At 39.3% G+C, this 21,272-nt stretch overlaps 1 protein-coding gene across 1 annotated transcript in view; it reads right to left on the reverse strand.

Annotated features, from left to right (window-relative positions):
• COL19A1 (collagen type XIX alpha 1 chain) overlaps positions 1-21,272 on the reverse strand; it is a 474,185-nt gene that overhangs the window by 263,886 nt on the left and 189,027 nt on the right. Inside the window, exon 12 of the mRNA XM_069599490.1 lies at positions 11,186-11,239. Within this exon, the coding sequence (XP_069455591.1) occupies positions 11,186-11,239 (54 nt within the window). The remainder of the gene's footprint in view (positions 1-11,185; positions 11,240-21,272) is intronic.

Raw genomic sequence — 21,272 nt, forward strand, 5'->3', positions numbered from 1 at the left:
ATACCAGACCACCTGACCTGCCTCTTGAGAAATCTGTATGCAGGCCAGGAAGCCACAGTTAGAACTGGACATGGAACAACAGACTGGTTCCAAATAGGACAAGGAATACGTCAAGGCTGTATATTGTCACCCTGCTTATTTAACTTCTATGCAGAGTACATCATGAGAAACGCTGGACTGGAAGAAACACAAGCTGGAATCAAGATTGCCGGGAGAAATATCAATAACCTCAAATATGCAGATGACATCACCCTTGCCGGGGGCCAGCGTGAGGAATTCCGCCCATGGCAAAGGTCATGAGGAAGGAGGCTTGGCATACGCAAAGGCGTGATCAAGCCTCAGGAAACCCCCTGTTCCCGAGCATCTAACCCCAAAACCAGAGTCTGTTTTATGCTCTCACCTACACCTCTGACTTTACGGGGGGCTCTCCCCCATAACCGTTTCTCTCTGAGAAGGAGTAAACGTGCAGCTCCAAGGCAATAAAAATTCTTGGGCGTGACAAGAGTGTTTCAGCTTACGGACTCCTCTGAAGGTTATCTAGCCCACCTGTATAGGTTCGTCCGGCCACATGTGATTGCTTGCAGCCTCCCAACCTGAGAGGCACGAGATGTTTTAGACTTACTAAAGGCAAATTATTTTGGGGAGTTAAAATTATTAGTATAGTTGGTTAGGAATTATATTGGTGAAGGGTTCTTCATTTGTTGTGTCAATAATTGCTGCTAATTCCCTGCTCTGGGTGGGGCAAGGATGTCTCAGGTCAAACCTCTCTGCTGACAGACTAGCTTGTGTGACAGGATTATCCTTACTGCCGCCACTAGGCACATGATTGTTTACTACCTCTCAACCATAAACAGCACAGAGAGTTTTGGAGTATTTTGAGAGTCTTAATTAGCGTAGGACTTTTTCTTCTTGTTGAGTCAATGATCGCCACCAGGCCTCTATATCCTTAGGTACCTGGGAATATATTAATCAATGTATTTGGAATATAGCAAAGGAAATATGGTAGTTTTTGATGTTAGCAATACTAGACTTTTTGAGTTAATGGATTTTCTCTTTTGAATAGATCACTGTACTTTGTTATATATCACTGTGTCCTTGCTGTGTAAGAATGTAACTTTATGATATTTTAAGACTAAATAGATCTTAAGGGGAGCATTGGTGAAAGGATTTTCATTTGTTGGGTTGATGTTTGCTGCTAAATCTCCATGTTCCCTACCCTTATAATGAATATAACTAGCATATAGGAAGAAATAAGTATTAACCTTTAAGCATATAGGAGAAATAAGTATTAACCTTTAAGACTAATCATGTTAACTTTGGGTTGAATAAATTCCTTTCTTGGTTGTAACTCACTACACCCTCACCCTATAGGAATGTAACTTTATTTGGAGGGTGGTGCCTGGTTTAAGAAAAAACACCCTTGGAAGAAATAAGTTTTTTTGGTTATCAGAAAGAAAAGATCATAAAGTGTAAGCAGGTCTCACTCATGGCCAGAAGATGATGTAATATCCCTAAGACCTTTTTTTTATACATTTATGTGAAGCACCTGATTTTGATAAAGGTCAGGACTGCTGACCCCCGCGTGACTCTGTATTCATCCCTATGTGTAACAAAAGGTATATAAGCAAACCCAAAAATAAAGAAATCGGATCAGTTTCCGGAAAGACTGATTCCCCCATGTCGCTTCTTTCTTGCTCCCGTTTTTCTGGCTGAATTCCCATCTGGAGCATGGATGCTATTCCACGTAATCCAAGTTATTCAGCCTCTTTTTCTCCACTGATCTTCCTACTACACTATCCATTTCTAATCTCTCTATATCTGTGATTAAATATGTATTTTTCCAAAGATGCCGACTCCGTCCCCACCTTCGAATCACCCTGGATCCACCGGGGCTGGACCCCGGCAACCCTTATGGCAGAAAGTGAAGAGGAACTAAAAAGCCTTTTGATGAAAGTGAAAGAGGAGAGTGAAAAAGTTGGCTTAAAGCTCAACATTCAGAAAACGAAGATCATGGCATCCGGTCCCATCACTCCATGGGAAATAGAAGGGGAAACAGTGGAAACAGTGTCAGACTTTATTTTGGGGGGCTCCAAAATCACTGCAGATGGTGATTGCAGCCATGAAATTAAAAGACGCTTGCTCCTCGGAAGAAAAGTTATGACCAACCTAGATAGCATATTCAAAAGCAGAGACATTACTTTGCCGACTAAGGTCCGTCTATTCAAGGTTATGGTTTTCCCAGTAGTCATGTATGGATTTGAGAGTTGGACTGTGAAGAAGGCTGAGTGCTGAAGAATTGAGGCTTTTGAACTGTGGTGTTGGAGAAGACTCTTGAGAGTCCCTTAGACTGCAAGGAGATCCAACCAGTCCATTCTGAAGGAGATCAGCCCTGGGATTTCTTTGGAAGGAATGATGCTAAAGCTGAAACTCCACCACTTTGGCCACCTCGTGCGAATAGTTGACTCATTGGAAAAGACTTTGATGCTGGGAGGGATTGGGGGCAGGAGGAGAAGGGGACGACCAAGGATGAGATGCCTGGATGGCATCACTGACTCAATGGATGTGACTCTGAGTGAACTCCGGGAGTTGGTGATGGACAGGGAGGCCTGGTGTGCTGCGATTCATGGGGTCACAAAGAGTTGGACATGACTGAGCGACTGAACTGAACTCAGGACTGGCTTGGAGGCTGGGCTGTTTACTAAGCTGAGAAGTGTACTAAAGAGGGGTCTTTTCTCTTCATGCTGGTAGAACATTATCCAGAGGGGTGTGGGGAAACAAACACAAAGAAAGGATAGCTGAGAAAGACAGTGAATATTCATTTCTGCAGCAAATATTACGGAACATCCATACACAAGCAAGACAGAACCCTGTATTACCATAAATAGATGAGTAGGAAGAAAATGTTTTTAATAATGGGAAGGAATATGAAACACAATATTCAGGAAAATGATTAACTCTGGAGTGGGCATGGCATTATGTCGAGTTCTGAGTACATTCTATGATTCATAATCTCATATATGTTACACATTACAAAAATACTATTTGAAGTATAAACTAATACTTTAAAAATTTTCAACACTCCTACCTGACAGACTAAGTGTAATCACAACTTCTAGAAAAGGGAGTTACTTGTTGATGTGTCAAGCAAGTACTTGAACTATCTCTGGTTTAATCATCTATGGTCAGGGACAGTTCAGTTCAGTTCAGTTGCTCAGTCGTATCCGACTCTTTGTGACCCCATGAACCACAGCACGCCAAGCCTCTCTGTCTATCACCAACTCCCAGAGTCCACCCAAACCCATGTCCATTGAGTCGATGATGCCATCCAACCATCTCATCCTCTGTCATGCCCTTCTCCTCCTGCCCCCAATCCCTCCCAGCATCAGGGTCTTTCCCAATGAGTCAACTCTTTGCATCAGGTGGCCAAAGTATTGGAGCTTCAGCTTCAACATCAGTCCTTCCAATGAATATTCAGGACTGATCTCCTTTAGGATGGACTGGTTGGATCTCCTTGCAGTCCAAGGGACTCCCAAGAGCCTTTTCCAACACCACAGTTCAGAAGCATCAATTCCTCAGTGCTCAGCTTTCTTTATAGTCCAACTCTCACATCCATACATAACCACTGGAAAAACTATAGACGGACCTTTGTTGGCAAAGTAATGTCTCTGCTCTTTAATATGCTGTCTATGCTCAGGGACAAGGTGTGGTAATAAAGCAACCAGCCACAGGCAGACGTAAACACTGAGGGCTATGATAAATGTGCCAGCAGGCATGAAGGGGGCAGGTCCTGGAGATGCCTAACTCTCCTGGAGATGCTCATGACTTCACACATGTGGAGTTCAGAAGAATCAATAAAGGATTCACGCATTTTTTTCTCAAATAAGTCATTTCAGTTTCCCTATAAAATAGGTATAAGTAATAGTTGTCTTTATGGAAACAGTCTAAATGTCCATCGACAGATGAATGAATAAGGATGTGGTGCATATATATAATGGAAGACTCCTCAGTCATAAAAAAGAGTGAAATAAGGCCATGTGCAGCAACATGGATGGACGTAGAGATTGTCACACTGAGTCCAAAACAGAAAGACCACTACCGTATGATGTCACTTATATGTGAAACCTAAAATATGACACAAATAAACCTGCCCATGAAACAGAATCACAGACACAGAGGACAGACTGGTGGTGGCAATGGAGAGGCGGCTGGAGGAGGGAGGTTAGCAGATATAAGCTTTTTATATATAGAATGGATAAAAAAACAAGGTTTTACTATATATACAGAGAACTATATTTCTATGATAAACCATAATGGAAAAGAATATATATAAATAAGAATGTATGGATGCATATAACTGAATCACTTTGTGCAGCAGTAATTAACAGAACATTGTGAATCAACTATACTTCAATAAAAGATAATATCTGTCTTGAAAAGTTGTTCTGACACTCATCTGTTTAAAAATACTTGGCCCATCTAAGGCACTTGATAACTGTTGCTTGTGCTTTTCAAGCTGAATTCCAAGGGATACTTAATTGTTCTGTTCAGTTTTGTAGTCAGTTTGATGGGCATGTAACAACTGTCTTTTAACTCACATAGAATAAAATGCCATTGGGAAGTACTGCACTCATCAAGCCTCTACTTTTGTCATTGGCCACTGAAGTGCATCCATGGAGCTCGTGTACCATGTTGTTAAGGTCATGGCATCATAACAGGCTCTAAGAAGCAGATCAGTCATGCTTTTCTCAAGTGTAATTTTTCTCCTCATGGGACACTAGTGTTGCTATCAATGGCTATTCAGTATTGGAGAAAAAAAGACAGCACTCACCAAAAAGCATACAGAATTGAATGAAACAGACTCCGAATTTAATAATGAATAAGACAGGCATCTATTACCACTGTTCTCTATAAAATGTTTGTATATAAAGATGCTCAGTAGTGGGCTCCATATGTTATGAGAGGCAGGTACTCTTATCCAAATGCAAGATGAACTTACTTACAAAACAAACAGATTCAGAGACTCACAGATATAGAAAACAAACATGGTTACCAAAAGGGAAGGGGTGGAGGGATGAATTAGAAGTTTGGGATTAAAATATATGAAGTAGATAACCAATAAGGGCCTACTGTATAGCACGGGGAACTCCACTCAGTATCTTGTGATAACCTATAATGGAAATGAATCTAAAAAATAATATATATCTGAATCACTTTACTGGATACCTAAAACTGAGACAGCATTGTAAAACCATATTTCAATAAAAATTTTAAATGCACAATGAAAGCTGAAGGACAGTATCGCAACTAGAGTTATAAAAGCAGGTAGATTATGAATTAATTTTCATTGCAAGAGCTACTTACTAACAATATGTAGCAGCTTTAAAGACCATTTGATACAAACTAATGGTATTTGTTAAAAACATTTACCCATCTATTCATCATTTTCCTCATCCTCTATTGACTACTTCTTTTTCCCTAGCAATGGCACAGCTGTCAGCAGCCAATATTGCAGCTTTGTGATTCCAACATTTTTGTATTCAGTATACAGATTGCATTGGTATAAGGAGATTAACGTGACAATTTTAGAAACATCAGATGCTATAATTCTGATAAGAGTTGTTTGAAAGATAATAATAAAGTTGCAGAGGAAGAGACTAAACTGAATGATTGAAATTCACTTTTCCAAGATTACATAACTCCACAAAAAATAAATGAAAAGATCTATCTATATGTATTAGAGAAAATGTGTTTTCTAACCCTGTTTCTAATAACAGCAAATGTTTATATAGCTCTTCTGGTATGCAAGACTCTGACTTAAATGCTTTATGTTTGATGATCCCTTTAATCCTAAAAAAAAGGACTATGAGTTAACTGCTCTTAGTATTATCATTCCATTGTGCAAATGAAGAAATAGGCACATAGAGAATAAAGAATGTGCTAATTAGTACACCAGGTGGGCAGTGGCAGAGCTGGAATTTGAGCCCAGATTGCTGGTTTCAAGGATCACATTAACTTTATGAGATGCTCCCTCAAGAGTGTTCTAAGATGCCAATGTTGAACATATCTCATGGTAGGTCATAGTCAAAATCATTTAATTATAAATTAGAATGCGTGAAAAGCTGAGGCCTTATATTTTGAAGGCTAAATTCTAGGAACTCAAAATTTTGATAATTTCAATATGTTTGATATGCATTATCTAAACTATTAGGTAAATATGAATCCAATATCCCAGTACCATGAGGATCAATCAAAGTTCACACACACACACACACACACAGAATCAAGAATGCATTGAGAAAGATATCAAAGCAATTTTTTGCCCTAATGACTAAGAGTTGTTACTGCTGAGCATGAAGGATGCTATACATTCTGCTTTTGCAAGACAATCCCATGAGGCAGAGTACCATCTTGACCAAAATGCAAGAGTGTCCCATTAAGAAAGCTGAACTGCTGCATACTTCCCTTTAAAGGAGGTTTACATTTTCCAAAGTGAGCTTGTCCACTACATGGGAAAGCTGGCACAGAAGAAATTATCACCAAAAGGTACATTTACATCAATATATGTTTAATATATAAGAATAAAGACCATAAAAAGGCTCTGAATTCATTTCATGGGAATATTAAATTCTTTAAATTTTCTCTGAGGTGTTAAGTAACTGCAGTGAACTGACGTATTGAGGTTATTCAGTCTGTGTTCCAACAGAATATTCCTGAAATTATGATCTCCATCATGGCTTGACTTCAGTACAGACTGAGATAGCTATTATAATGCCTTTCATTCCCTAATAATGTGTACCTACACTTACTGAAAGGCAGAGTGAGCTGTCATAAATGCTGAGTGATTTTGGTTTGTGGAGTCAGTTTATTTTAGCATTTAAAAATAGACAATGAGAAATGTGGTGTGACTTAGTGGGGAAATAGACTTTTCGGTCAAACAAGGGATAAAGACTCACTTTACCATTTTCTAAAAGAAAATTTCTTAGTTTCCTAAGCTTTATTTCTTTACTCTGGAAATAGGGATACTCTCACCTCCTGCAGTTTCTAGCCATAAAATTGAGGTAAGGATTGAATTTCAAATTCCTCATGAAACCAGTTTTTGAAGTATGGCACAATGTTTAAAACCACCACCACCACCAATGGAATAAATAACAGCATATGATTCTTTACCCCTACTCAACATTCAAAAAACTAAGAACATGGCAACCAGTCCCACCACTTCATGGCAAATAGATGGAAAATAGTGGAAACAGTGACAAGCTTTATTTTCTTGGGCTCCAAAATTACTGTGGATGGTGACTGCAACTATGGAATTAAAGGACACTTGCTCCTTGGAAGTAAAGCTACGGCACAGCTAGATAGCATATTAAATAGCAGAGATACTACTTTGCTGACAAAGGTCTGTATAATCAAAGCTATGCTTTTTCCAGTAGTCATGTATGGATGTGAGAATTGGACTATAAAGAAAGCTGAGCACTGAAGAATTGATACTTTTGAACTGTGGTGTTGGAAAAAGCTCTTGAGAGTCTCTTGGATATCAAAGAGATCAAACCAGTCAATCCTAAAGGAAATCAACCTTGAATATTTACTGGAAAGACTGGTGTTGAAGCTGAAGCTCCAATATTTGGCCACTTAGTGCAAAGGGCCAGCACATTGGAAAATACCCTGATGCTGGGAAAGATTGAGAGCAAGAAGAGAAGGGGGTGACAGAGAATGAGATGGTTAAAGGGCATCACCGACTCCATGGACATGAGTTTCAGCAAACTCTGAGAGATAGTGAAGGACAGGAAGCCTGGTGCTTTGCCATGGGATCGCAGAGAGCTGGACATGTCTGAGTAACTGAACAACAGCAACGTGCTTTTGTAATAGAAGGGAAAAAGAGAACTGTCGTTACTTTTTCTTATTCCTCCTTAGCCATGACTCCTGAATAACTTTCACAAAATTAAGGAAAAGAAAATGAGATCAACTACATGTTAATTAACTAACCAAGTGAGCAAATGTGCTTTGTCGTGCTTTATAATGTACCTAATGAGCTATAAGAGGCAGTGATACTGCTAAAGGAATAACACGCTTATGGCTGGGGGTATGTGAAGGACACTTCCCAGATCCCTGTCAAAGAGGAAAGGTCACACTGCTCACGAGGCTGGGAGCTCTCTCAGCAAGAGCATTTTAGACCTGAGCAAATAGAAAGCATGCAAATATGTGTGTAAAACTGATTAATTTTGAAAAGTCAAATCACCTTACTTTCAGACCCCATGGAAAAAGATTCCAAATCTTTTCAGTTAACATGAATATATTTCAGGCTCCATTTCCTCAAACCTCCTCTCAGTTTTGACTGCTTGGATAAATTCTTTCTCTATTTCTACTCTAATGCTATCTTAACAAACTTCTAGAAATCTTTGTTTTGCTCCTCTATTCCAGGGAGCTGCCATACATATAGTTTGGTTACCTTTTGCAAGTGGAGTTAATCTCTCTCAACATGTTTACCAGAAGATAACATCCTTCCATAATGAATGGTCAAAATCTTGGGCTATTTTTTGCTGCAGTCAAGCACCAAATTGCATATATTCAACCTCTGCAATATCACTGCACCCTCTCTTCCATCCGTTTCCCTGGTTTAGGTTCTAATTACTTGTATTTTAGACTATTATAATAATATCTTAATTTTTAATATGAAAATTTAACAAACAACTACTCCTTTCTCACTCCAAACATTTACTAAGTAATAGCAATTCCAAAAAAATGGTCTTTGTTCTCATGAAGAATATGATAGAAAGAACAGAGCCACAGGCAAAAGCTTCAGTTCTATCCATTTTGCAGAACACACTGTGAAAGGAATCTTCATGTGAACACAGCATGAGTCCCTTCAGAGGAAGGAGGGACACACACACAGCACTGTCCATGCCCAGCTCCAGCTGGACTCTCACTGTGTTCTCCCTGCATGCAACTGGAGTCCCAAAAGCCCGAATGAAGGCTTCAAATTTCATCATACTTCTCAAGACTCTAATCCTAGCCAGTCTTAATGATCTCTTTGTATTAGATGAGAAGACATTGCAGTGATGGGGACTTCAGAATCCAACAGGCTCTGAGAAGTGATTTTCTCAACAAGTGACAGAAGGGACACACATTGAGCTCTGCTTTCCACTGTAGAACTCTGATACCAGGTATCTCCAGTGACAGGGCAATGGGGAATTAGTAGCTCTATTACCTGTAGGGGCCAATGGCCAATGGTTATCCAGCACCCTACTGTGCTGTAAAGAGGCGGAGAGATGCAGACTCCCCTAGCTCCAAAACAGTGGTGCTAACTCTCTCTCTCTGGTGGAGAAAAATCCTTTTAAGAAGATAGGAACAAGAAGCATGTCATATTAAAGGTGCAAATAGGGCTTCCTAGGAAGTGAGAGAAGAAAGCTGTGGAGGCCAGAGCCTCAAGCTTGGGTGAATTAGTAGGATTAGCTTCTGGGATAGTTCTCTTTGGACCCCTCCCCATCCAAGGGAAGGAAAACCATGACAAGTCTAGACAGAATATTAAAAAGCAGAGACTTCATTTTGCTGACAAAGGTCTGTATAGTCAAAGGTATGGTTTTTCCAGGAGTCATGTATGTATGTGAGAGATGGACCATAAAGAAGACTGAACACCAAAGAATTGATGCTGTTGAATTGTGGTGCTGGAGAAGACTCTTTGAGAGTCCCTTGGACAGTGGGAGATTAAACCAATCAATCTTAAAGGAAATCAACCTTGAATATTCATTGGAAGGACTGAAGCTGAAGCTCCAATTAGAGTCACCTGATATGAAGAGTCGACTCATTGGAAAAGACCCTGATGCTGGGGAAAACTGAAGGCAAAAGGAGAAGGAAATGACAGAGGATGAGATGGTTGGACGGCATCACTGACTCAGTAGACACGAACTGGAGCTAACTCTGGGAGACAGTGAAGGACAGGGAAGCCTGGCCTGCTGCAGGCCATAGGGTCGCAAAGAACAGACACGAATTGGGAACTGAACAACAACAAGAAACCCTCCAGGTCTTACTTTGTTCACAGGCCCTAGGATTACAGTGTTCAGCCTCCCTTCCCACTGTGCTGCAGACCAAATGGATTTCACAACATCTGGGCATTAGGGAACCCGATCTAGCTTATTCCTTATTCCTCTGTCCAAAAAGTAAGTAGTATAGCCCTTCAGAACCTTCTTAAAACATTTTTATGAAGTGAAGAAGGGAAACCATGGGAAAAAAATAATTCTCATTGTGGATACTTGCCTTACTAAGGACTATATCTACAGTAAATGGTGAATCTTATGGCCTGAAAGGGGAATAATCTGCATTTGGAGGAAAATGAAGATTTTATCTACCCTCCAAATTCCATCATGAGAACACAAGTGAAGTTCTGGGGGGTTAATTGCCTTGGGGCGAGAGGGCAGGTGGGAGGACTTGACATTACCTGGGACAGGAGCCCTGAGCTTGGGGAACAAGTGCAATGGAGGGGGAGTGACACAGATACACAGGGTCCCCTCCCTTTTTTCTTTTCATCCCTGAGATATGACCTCAACAGACCCCTCAGCAGAGAGAGACTGAGGGTAAGATGAAAAGCGGGGCCTGGGTCATAACACAGGTCACAGCAGCATATATGTAAAAAGAAAAAAGACCGAGAAAGGAAGAGAGACGAAATGGAAGCCAGAATATCAAGGAAGAAGGGACCGTGAAGAATGAGCATAATACGAGGTATATAAAACCAGGGAACTACCTGGTAGTTTCAACAGTAAAAATATGGGGCCTGCTTGGCACTGGCATCGCATGTGTCCTTCAGCCATTCCCGGAAAAGGTCTTCAATTTTCTTTAGCACCAGAAACTGACCAATGATCACATAGCCCTCTCCACTATTCCCTGGTCTGTTTTATGCTATTTGACCTCTTTTTGGCAGAACAGTCACTGTCCTTGTAAAGCTTTTTAAATCAATAAAGTCAGTGGCCTTCAAAAAAAAAAAAAAAAAAAACAACAACAATAACAAAACTGGGCCTCTACTGAGCCACACACACAGACACACAAAACAACTACCTTGATTCTTACTTTGCAATACTTGAATAATTGCAGCTAGTTCTTCCAAGGATAGTCAAGTCTCAGTAGCATTAGACAATAAGCATATTTCAGTGGACAAATGTAAACACTATGTTAGAGAAAAGAAAGTTAGGCTTACATCTTGTCCATTAAGGCCTGACAAACCTGGATCTCCTTTCTCTCCTGGTTCACCCTAGAAAGAAACAATTTATACAGTGAAAAATGTTATATCTGAAGAGCTTTACTAAGAGAAAATAAAAGAGTTACATTGTTTGGGTATTTATAACAACATGATTACTTTGCTAATCCCTTGAAAGAAACATTTATTAAAACACAATTTGGAGTCCTAAAACCAAAAAGAAGTTTAAAAGGTCAAAGAAAAGCTGCATAAAAATGATTAAAGTGTATAAATAGAACAAGGATTTTTTTTTTCTATAAGCAACAAAGAACTTTCTGGAGGGCAATTTGGTAATATATAACAAGGGTCTTAAATATGTTCATTTTATTGGGACCAGTGATTTTACTGCTAAGAATGAATCCCAAGAAAATAAACAGAGATGAAAAGATTTAGGCATTAAGATGTAGAGCGCAGTGCTATTCATAGTAGTAAAAAGAGAAACATTCTAAATGTTCAGTAATAGGGAACTGGGTAAATTACAGCATAGCGATATAATGGAATATGCTCGAAACCATTACAATCATGTTTATGAATTTTAGTTTATACTATCGGAAAACTCTTATGATATAAAAAGATACAATTATTTAACAAATTTAGTGAATAAATGGAGAAGGCAATGGCACCCCACTCCAGTACTCTTGCCTGGAAAATCCCATGGACGGAGGAGCCTGGTAGGCTGCAGTCCATGGGGTTGCCAAGAGTCAGACAGGACCGAGCGACTTCACTTTCACTTTTCACTTTTCACTTTCATACACTGGAGAAGGAAATGGCAGCCCACTCCAGTGTTCTTGCTTGGAGAATCCCAGGGACAGGGGAGCCTGGTGGGCTGCCATCTATGGGGTCGCACAGAGTCGGACACGACTGAAGTGACTTAGCAGTGGCAGTGAATAAATGTTAATGAATACCTGTTTTTATTACTGTAAAGCTACAAGTGTTCATAATGGCCACTAATAACATTGTTGATGACACATCTCATAGTTGCCTGTATTTTTGTTTGATTACTATCTGAAAGGTATATGCTTTTATTGGTATACCCTGCATATCTATGGTGGGCTTCCCAGGTGGCACAGTGGTAAAGAATTCGCCTGTCAATGCAGCAGATGCAAGAAATGTAGGTTCAATCTCTAAGTTGGGAAATTGCTTGTTGGAGGAAATAGCAACTCACTCCAGTGTTTCTGCCAGGAAAATTCCATGGACAGAGGAGCCTGGAGGGCTGCAGTCCAGAGGGTCACAAAGAGTCAGATGCAACTGAGTGCCTGTGCATGCATGCGGCATATCTATGGTATAATTAAAAAAAATTTTTTTAAGTCTGTCTACCTAACCATCCACCTATCTACCTGTGTCTAAATCTACCTACGAGTCTCAGAAGAACTAATGAAAGCAAACAAATCAGCAAATAAAAGTAAATAATCTATGCATTCTATGACTACAGGCAATTTTATTTTCTTCAGTATATTCTTCAATGTTTTTCAATTTTTAAATAAACATGTGTTATGCATATAATTTGTACAGTGTTTAAGAGTAAGAGAATATGCTGTGTGTAGAAAGAACTCTGTCTGCCCTAAGTGCATTGCACATTACTCTCTGTGTGTAAAGTAGTAATAGTATTAGCAGCAGTAGTATTAATAGCTATCTCTGCTTTGTGCCACCAGGTGATTTTTATTCTTTTCTTTATATGTCCTTTTGCTCTTTGCTTTTTAAGACAATAAACATTATTTTTTTCATCTGCAAGAAAAGAAAAGCAAGTGCTTCCTGGGCCAAGATGGTGAAGTAGGAAGACCCTGAAGTTACCTGCTTTCCTAGATACACCAGAATCACAATTATTTATACAACGCCTACCAATGAAAACTAACAGAAGGGCTCTTCTACAACTAAAGATATAAAGAAGAAACCACACAACAGGTAGGTGGAATGGAGAATGGAGACGACATACAGTCAAATCTTATACCCCGAGGTGGGCAACCCACAAAGGGGAGATTAGTTACTACTGCAGAAGTTCTCACAAGAGGCAAGGGATACAAGCCCCTCACTGGGATCCCCAGCCCTGGGATCCTGCACTGGAAAGATGAAACCCTAAAATATTTGGTTTTGAAGGCTGGTGGGGATCACTTTCAGGAGACACAGAGGGCTGTGGAAAATACAGACTCGGCACTTAAAGGGCACACACAAAGACTAACATGATTTAGTACCCAGGATAGAAGCATTAATTTGAAAGGAGCCTGGAGCAGACCCACCTGCTGATCTTGGGGAGTCTCTCAGGGAATAAGGAGGCAGGCAGACCTCACCCTGGGGACACAGACACCAGCAGCAGCAATTATGGGGAGCTCATTCTACCACGTGGACACTGGTGCTGGCAAGTACAGCTTTGGAATCTTCTCTAGCTCATTAGCCCTAGAGCCCAGACCTCCACTAACTCGATGACATGTAGGTGCCTGTGCCGAATGTCTTAGAACAAGCAACTAACTGGGTGATGACAGAGCTCATCAGGAAGCAAGCTGCCTTAAGACTCCCTAGATTTTGTTGTTGTTGTTGTCAAGGCAAGGAATAAGACTTGATTCAGAAAATTGTCTGAGAAGACAGCAGACTAATGTTGCACAATAACCATCTTTTGGGGTCTGAATGCCAGGTTCTCTTATAGAACCAAAGAGAGAAGCAGTGAGGAACTAAAGTCAAAAGGCAGAGTAGAGAGGGACAGGTGATGGGGAAGGAAAACAAGACTCGCTGGTCTTAACCTGAGCCCACAGATGCCCCTGGATACATCCCTGCCTACCGGGGGACTGAGGACCCGGTTCACACACTTATGTGCACACACTGGACCTGGGATGTCCAGCGCCCTGTAGCCAGAGACCTATGGCCTGGGCCTACCATCCAGCCTGCTCTAGACTCAGTGCCAGCCTCACCTACCAGTGGGCAGGTGCCAGTTACAGGACACCCTGGGATTCAGCTCCACTCACCAGATGGCCAACATCAGCTTTGCGACGCCTTGGGCCACTCAGCCAGCTGCCCTGGGACCTGACACCACTCATCACTAGGCTGAAACAAGCTTCAGAACACCACAGACTTTGCAGCTAGCTATGTCAGGAATCAGGCTCTTCTACTAGTGGTCCCAGAGTAGCTCTGGAACTCCTGGGCTCTGCACCTAGAGACCCCAGGATCTGGCTCTGTCGGCCAGTTGCAAGAGATACAAATCACTATGGGTAAAATGGAAAAGCAGCATGAATATAGTGTACAGTACCGGGAAGTACATCCATTATTTTGTGATAGCTTTAAAGAGAATATCACCTGTAAAAATACTGAATCACTGTATTATACACCTGAAACTAATAAAATATTGTAAGTCAACTATACTTAAATTAACAAAAAGGAAAGCTGGAGTAGCAATAATTTTTCAGACACAATAGATTTTAAAACTGTAAACAAGAGACAAAGAATGACCAAGGGCTCAATCTAAAAAGATATAACAATTGTAAATATATATGAACTCAACACAGTAACACTTCTATACATAAATGTTAACAGACAATGAATTGTAACCAACACAATAATAGCAGTGGCACATTACCATCCCACATAGATCAATGGGCAGATCATTCACACAGAAAATCATTGAGGCTTTAAGTGACATATTAGATCAGATGAGTTAAATATATAAACATTTCAGTAAAAAACAAAGGAATGTACATTATTTTCAAGTGCACATGGAACATTCTCCTGGATAAATCACATTCTAGGCCACAAAACAAGTTTCATTTTTAAGAAAACTGAAATTATATCAGTCATCTTTTCTGACCAGAATAGTCTAAGATTAGAAATCAACTACAAAAAAAAAATTTCAAAAAATCCCCACAAACATGTGGAGGTTAAACAATATGCTACTAAACAACCAATGAATCCCTGAATAAATCTGAGAATAAATGAAATTAAAAAAATGAAAACACAATAATTAAAAAACCTATGGGATGAAGCAAAAGCAGTTCTAAGAGGGAAGTTTATAGTGATATACAAGACTACCTCAGGAAACCAGAAAAATCTCAAATAACTAATCTAATCTTATATCTAAAGGAACTAGAAAAAGAAAAATGACCAGAATCTAAAATTAGTAGGAAAAAAAAACATTAAGATTAGAGGAGAAATAAATTAAATAAAGACAAACAATATAAAATAATAGAAAATACCAATGACATCACAGCTGGTTCTTTGAAAAGATAAACAAAATTGATAAACCTTTGGCTGTACTCATCACAAAAAGGGGAAGGGGAGTCTAAATCAATAAAATCAGAAATGGAAAAGGAGAGGTTACAACCAACACCAACTGAAATACGAAGGACAATAAAAGATTGCTTTGAACAACTACATGCCAATAAGATAGAAAAGCTAGAAGAAATGGACAAATTCTGAGAAATGTACAATTTCTCAACCAGAAAGAAATACTAAATGCATTTACGACAAAAACTCTCCACAAAGTGGGTAGTGAGGGAACATACTTCAACATAATGAAAGCCATATATAATAGGCCCATAGCTTATATCATAATCAATAGGGAAAAGCTGAAAACATTTCCTCCAAGATCAGAAACTTGCCAAGGATGTCTTTTATCAGAACTTAAAGTCAAATTGTATTAGAAGTCCTACCCATAGCAATCAGACAGAAAAATAAATAAAATCATCCAAATTAGAAAGTAAGAAGTAAAACTGTCACTTTTGCACATGATATAATACTATACATAGAAAACCCTCGTGAACTCTGGGAGATGGTGATAGACAGGGAGGCCTGGCGTGCTACGATTCATGGGGTCACAAAGAATCGGACATGACTGAGCGACTGAACAGAACTGAACTGATACCACCAAAAATCTACTAGAGCTCATCAATGAATTCAGTAAAACTGAAGGATACAAAATTAATATACAGAAATCTGCTGCATTTCTATACGCTAATACCTATGACTAGAAGATCAAACTTTCCAGACTAGAAGATCTAACTTTCCAGACTAGAAGACCTAACCCTCAAATTTATATAGAATCTGACATGACCCCAAATTGCCAAAGAAATCTTGAAAACAAAAGAAAACAAAGCTATAGGTATCACAATCTCTGACTTCAGACTATTCTACAAGTCTACAATAATCAAAACAGCATGGCACTGGCACAAAAAATAGACATAAAGATAAATGAAACAGGAAAGAAGCCCAGAAATAAATCCATAAGCCTATGCTCAATTAATCTCTGACAAAGGAAGCAGGAATATATAATGGAGAAAAGACAGTCTCTTCAATAAGTGGTGCTCAGTAAACTGGATATGTAAAAGGATAAAGTTAGGACATTTTCTCATATTATATAAGCTCAAAATACTATACAAACAAAACCCTAAAAACACCACCAAAAATCTACTAGAGCTCACAATAAATTCAGTAAAATTGTAGGATACAAAATTAATGTACAGAAATCTGCTTCGTTTCTTACACTAATGAACTATCAGAAAAGTGGGTTAATACATACTGGGGAAACCAGAATTGAAAGAGACACATGTACCCCAATGTTCATCGCAGCACTGTTTATAATAGCCAGGACATGGAAGCAACCTAGATGTCCATCAGCAGACGAATGGATAAGAAAGCTGTGGTACATATGCACAATGGAGTATTACTCAGCCATTAAAAAGAATACATTTGAATCAGTTCTAATGAGGTGGATGAAACTGGAGCCTGTTATACAGAGTGAAGTAAGCCAGAAAGGAAAACACCAATACAGTATACTAACGCATATTGTGGGGGGCTCCAAAATCAGTGCAGATGGTGATTGCAGCCATGAAATTAAAAGATGCTTACTCCTTGGAAGGAAAGTTATGACCAACCTATATAGTATATTGAAAAGCAGAGACATTACTTTGCAACAAAGGTCCGTCTAGTCAGGGCTATGGTTTTTCCAGTGGTCATGTATGGATGTGAGAGTTGGACTGTGAAGAAAGCTGAGTGCTGAAGAACTGATGCTTCTGAACTGTGGTGTTGGAGAAGACTCTTGAGAGTCCCTTGGACTGCAAGGAGATCCAACCAGTCCATTCTGAAGGAGATCAGTCCTGGATGTTCATTGGAAGGACTGATGCTGAAGCTGAAACTCCAGTACTTTGGCCACCTCATGCAAAGAGTTGACTCATTGGAAAAGACCCTGATGCTGGGAGGGACTGGGGGCAGGAGGAGAAGGGGACGACAGAGGATGAGATGGCTGGATGGCATCACTGACTCGATGGACGTGCGTTTGAGTGAATTCCAGGAGTTGGTGATGGACAGGGAGGCCTGGCGTACTGTGATTCATGGGGTTGCAAAGAGTCGGACACGACTCTTGAGTGACTGAACTGAGCTGAATGCATATATATGGAATTTAGAAAGATGGTAATGATAACCCTGTATGAGAGACAGCAAAAGAGACACATATTTATAAAACAGTCTTTTGAACTCTGTGGGAGAGGGCGAGGGTGGGATGATTTGGGAGAATGGCATTGAAACATGTATAGTATCATATGTGAAATGAATGGTCAGTCCAGGTTCAATGCATGATACAGGATGCTCGGGGCTGGTGCACTGGGATGACCCAGAGGGATGGTATGGGGAAGGAGGTGGGAGGGGGGGTTCATGATGGGGAACACGTGTACAACTGTGGTGGATTCATGTTGATGTATGGCAAAACCAATATAATATTGTAAAGTAAAAAGTAAATAAATAAAAAGAAAAAAAAGAAAAATGGGTTAAAAGCCTAAATGTAAGTGTGGAAACCATGAAATTCCTAGAAGAAAATGTAGAACACTGACATAAATAATAGCAAAGTTTGCACATATCTGTCTCCTAAGGCAAAGGAAACAAAAGCAGAAAAAGAACTAATTGGAACTAATTAACCATAAAAACTTTTGCACAGCAACAAAAACAAAAAGACACCATAATGAATGGGGAAAATATCTTAGAAAATGATATGACTGATAATGGGTTAATATCCAAAATACATAAACAGTTCATATAACGCAATAGCCAAAAAAAGAATAAATAAATAAACAATTCAATTGAAAATGGACAGAAGACTGAACATTTTTCCAAAGAAGACAAACAGATATACATCAGTCAATAAAAAGAATGCTTAATACTGTAATTTTCAGAAAAATGCCAGTCAAAAATACAATAAGATATCATCTCACACCTGTGAGAATAGTTATCATCTAACAGACCCGAAATGATAAATGTTGGCGAGGATTTGTAGAAAAAGGAGCCCTTTTACATTGTTGGGGAGAATGCAAATTTGTGTAGTCACTGTGAAAAACAGTATAGAGGTTCTTGAAAAAAACAACAAAATAAAACTACCATATGACCCAGAAATTCCACTACTGGCCATATATCCGAAGAAAACAAGAACACTAATTTGAGAATGTATCATGCACCCGGATGTTCACATTATTATTTACTATAGCCAAGATATGGAAGCAATCTAAGTGTCCGTGAACAGATGAATAGATAAAGCAGATGTAGGGTACACACACACACACACAGACCACACACACAATGGAATACTACTCAGCCATAAAAAGAATGACATTTTGCCATTTGCAACAGTATGTGGAGATGTGGAGGGCACTGTGCTTAGTGAAATAAGTCATACACAAGACAAACACTCTATGTTGTCACTCACATGTGGGTTCGAAAACATAAATCAAATGAACATAACACAATAGAAACAGACTCATAAAGACAGACAGCAAACTAATGGTTATCAGTGGAGCAGGGAAAGGGCATGATAGAGATATGAGATGAAGAGGTACAAACTACTATACATAGAATAAATAAGTTACAACAATATATTATATAGCAAGGACTATATAGCCATTATTTGGTAGTAACCTTAAATGGAGTATACTTTACAAAAATACTGAATCACTATGTCGTACACCTGAAGCTAATGTAATCCTAAAAATCAATTATCCTTCAATTAAAAAAGCAAGCACTTGATAAGATATAATATTTTAAATATTCTACACGTAGAAATACACAGGTGCAGTCCCAATTAAGTGGCAACCACACACGCACCCCAAAATGTGCTATTTGTATGTGGTATGTGGACTGTTTTGCGCTAAAGGCAAATAAGCCACCATAAATCTCAGGAACAGCTTTGTTCTCTCCCTTAATTGCCTAAAAGAATTTACTAGGGGGCTTGGTGCAGAAACTACCAGAGCTCACCTTTTATCCAAAGACTTAACTGCATGGCAGGCAAACATCTGATTATACACATATGCCCTTCTCATCCACCTGTGAATCGTCTTCTCTCTGAAGCCTGGCCCATCGCACTCCTTAGCTCCCAGGGCAGATAAGCCTTAGCCTACCTTTAGGTGTCATGTTTTTATAGGGCTCTTATACTAAAACTTTTTCTCCTGCTAATCTGTCTTTTGCTGACTTAATTATTAGACGAAAGACCAAGAAGGGAAGAAGGGAAAAATGTTCGACCACTGAACAATCATCTAAGACTACACATTATTACCCTATTGAAAAATGCAGGAAATGAAGCAAAAAATAATTTGGTTATACTTGGAATATAAGAAATACGTATTATATATAGGGCAAACGAAAGGCCACATGAACACATTCAGTCATTCAGTGAAATAGGGTTAAGTTAGAATGAAACTGAAGATGTTGAACTGGAAATGGAGGGTAAAGAGATGCCTGTAGAGTGGTTTCTCCAGGATGGTAGCCACTGGCCACACATGGCTATTTAATAAAATTTAAAATTCAGTTTTTCAGTTACCCTAGCCACATTTCAAGTGCTCAGTAGTGCTGAGTATATTGGACTGTGCAGGTTAAAATATTTGCATCACCATAGAAAATTCCATTGTACTATGCTAATCCAGAGAGTGGGATTATGACAGAAAACAAAATAGGAATTAAGAGCTTCAGAAATACCCAGAGGAAAATATTTAGTAAGAGGACCCAAAACAACACATGTTTACATATTGATATGAAATGTGTTCAATACGAGTCAATAAAGTGAAATTTTTGACACTACAAGACAAATGTAATTCCTTAGATATAATCATCAACTTACAGATGCAACTAAAAAATAAATACAGTCTTTATTCAAAATTAAAGGCTCTGATAGAAAACATAAGCAACTCTATATACTAAAGAGATAAGTGTCTATGAGAAAACCTTCAACTTGACAGTAGTAAAAGCTAAATAATAATAATGATATGAACAATAACATAGAGAACAGAGTTGATATTCTGATGGGGTTTACATTGCATGGGAAGAGGACAAGAGATACTGCAGACAGCTGAAGAAGAAATGTGCTGCTTCAGATTAATCAGTGGCAAAAATTGGCAATGAATTTTTAAAGTATTACTTTTAATGTAAAAACTATGTATATAGTTATACTTAGGGGGCCACTGTGATCAAACAAGGTTCGTAAAAAAGTCATTTACTTGACTATTATCATTGCTACCAATGTTTCTATAATGTTTACTATGTGCCAAGCACTGCTTTAAGCATCCTGCAATTCTATGATGATCTAGAGTAAAGATACAATTATTAGCCTCATTTTACAGATAAAAAGGAACTGAAAACAGAGAGGTTAAGTAACTTGCCCAGGGTCACACAACTTAAAAGGGGTAGGATGCCATTTCAGCCCAGGCTCCATAGCCTGCGCTCTAAAACTATTAAGCCCATTCGTTTTAAAACAGACCAGGGAAAACTGAAAATGCAATGTAGAAATCAGGATTTTGGCAAAGCAGGAGGCAAAGTCTCCAACAATGCCTCCCACAGGCATCAGCCAGGTAACATCACTATTGAGCCTGTAACTGGCAACGGTCTCTCTCTTCTCCTCTCTCTTATCAAGCTCTTAATCTTGGCATTATTAACAATTCTTCCTTGTGGGGGCTGTCCTGTATGTTACAGGATGTTTAGCATCATCCTGGCCTCTATTCACTATTAGCCAGAAGCCAGTATCTTCTACTGGAGAAGGCGACGGCACCCCACTCCAGTACTCTTGCCTGGAAAATCCCGTGGATGGAGGAGCCTGGTG

Source organism: Ovis canadensis, chromosome 9, assembly GCF_042477335.2.
Source record: "Ovis canadensis isolate MfBH-ARS-UI-01 breed Bighorn chromosome 9, ARS-UI_OviCan_v2, whole genome shotgun sequence".
Classification (NCBI taxonomy): Eukaryota; Metazoa; Chordata; class Mammalia; order Artiodactyla; family Bovidae; genus Ovis; species Ovis canadensis.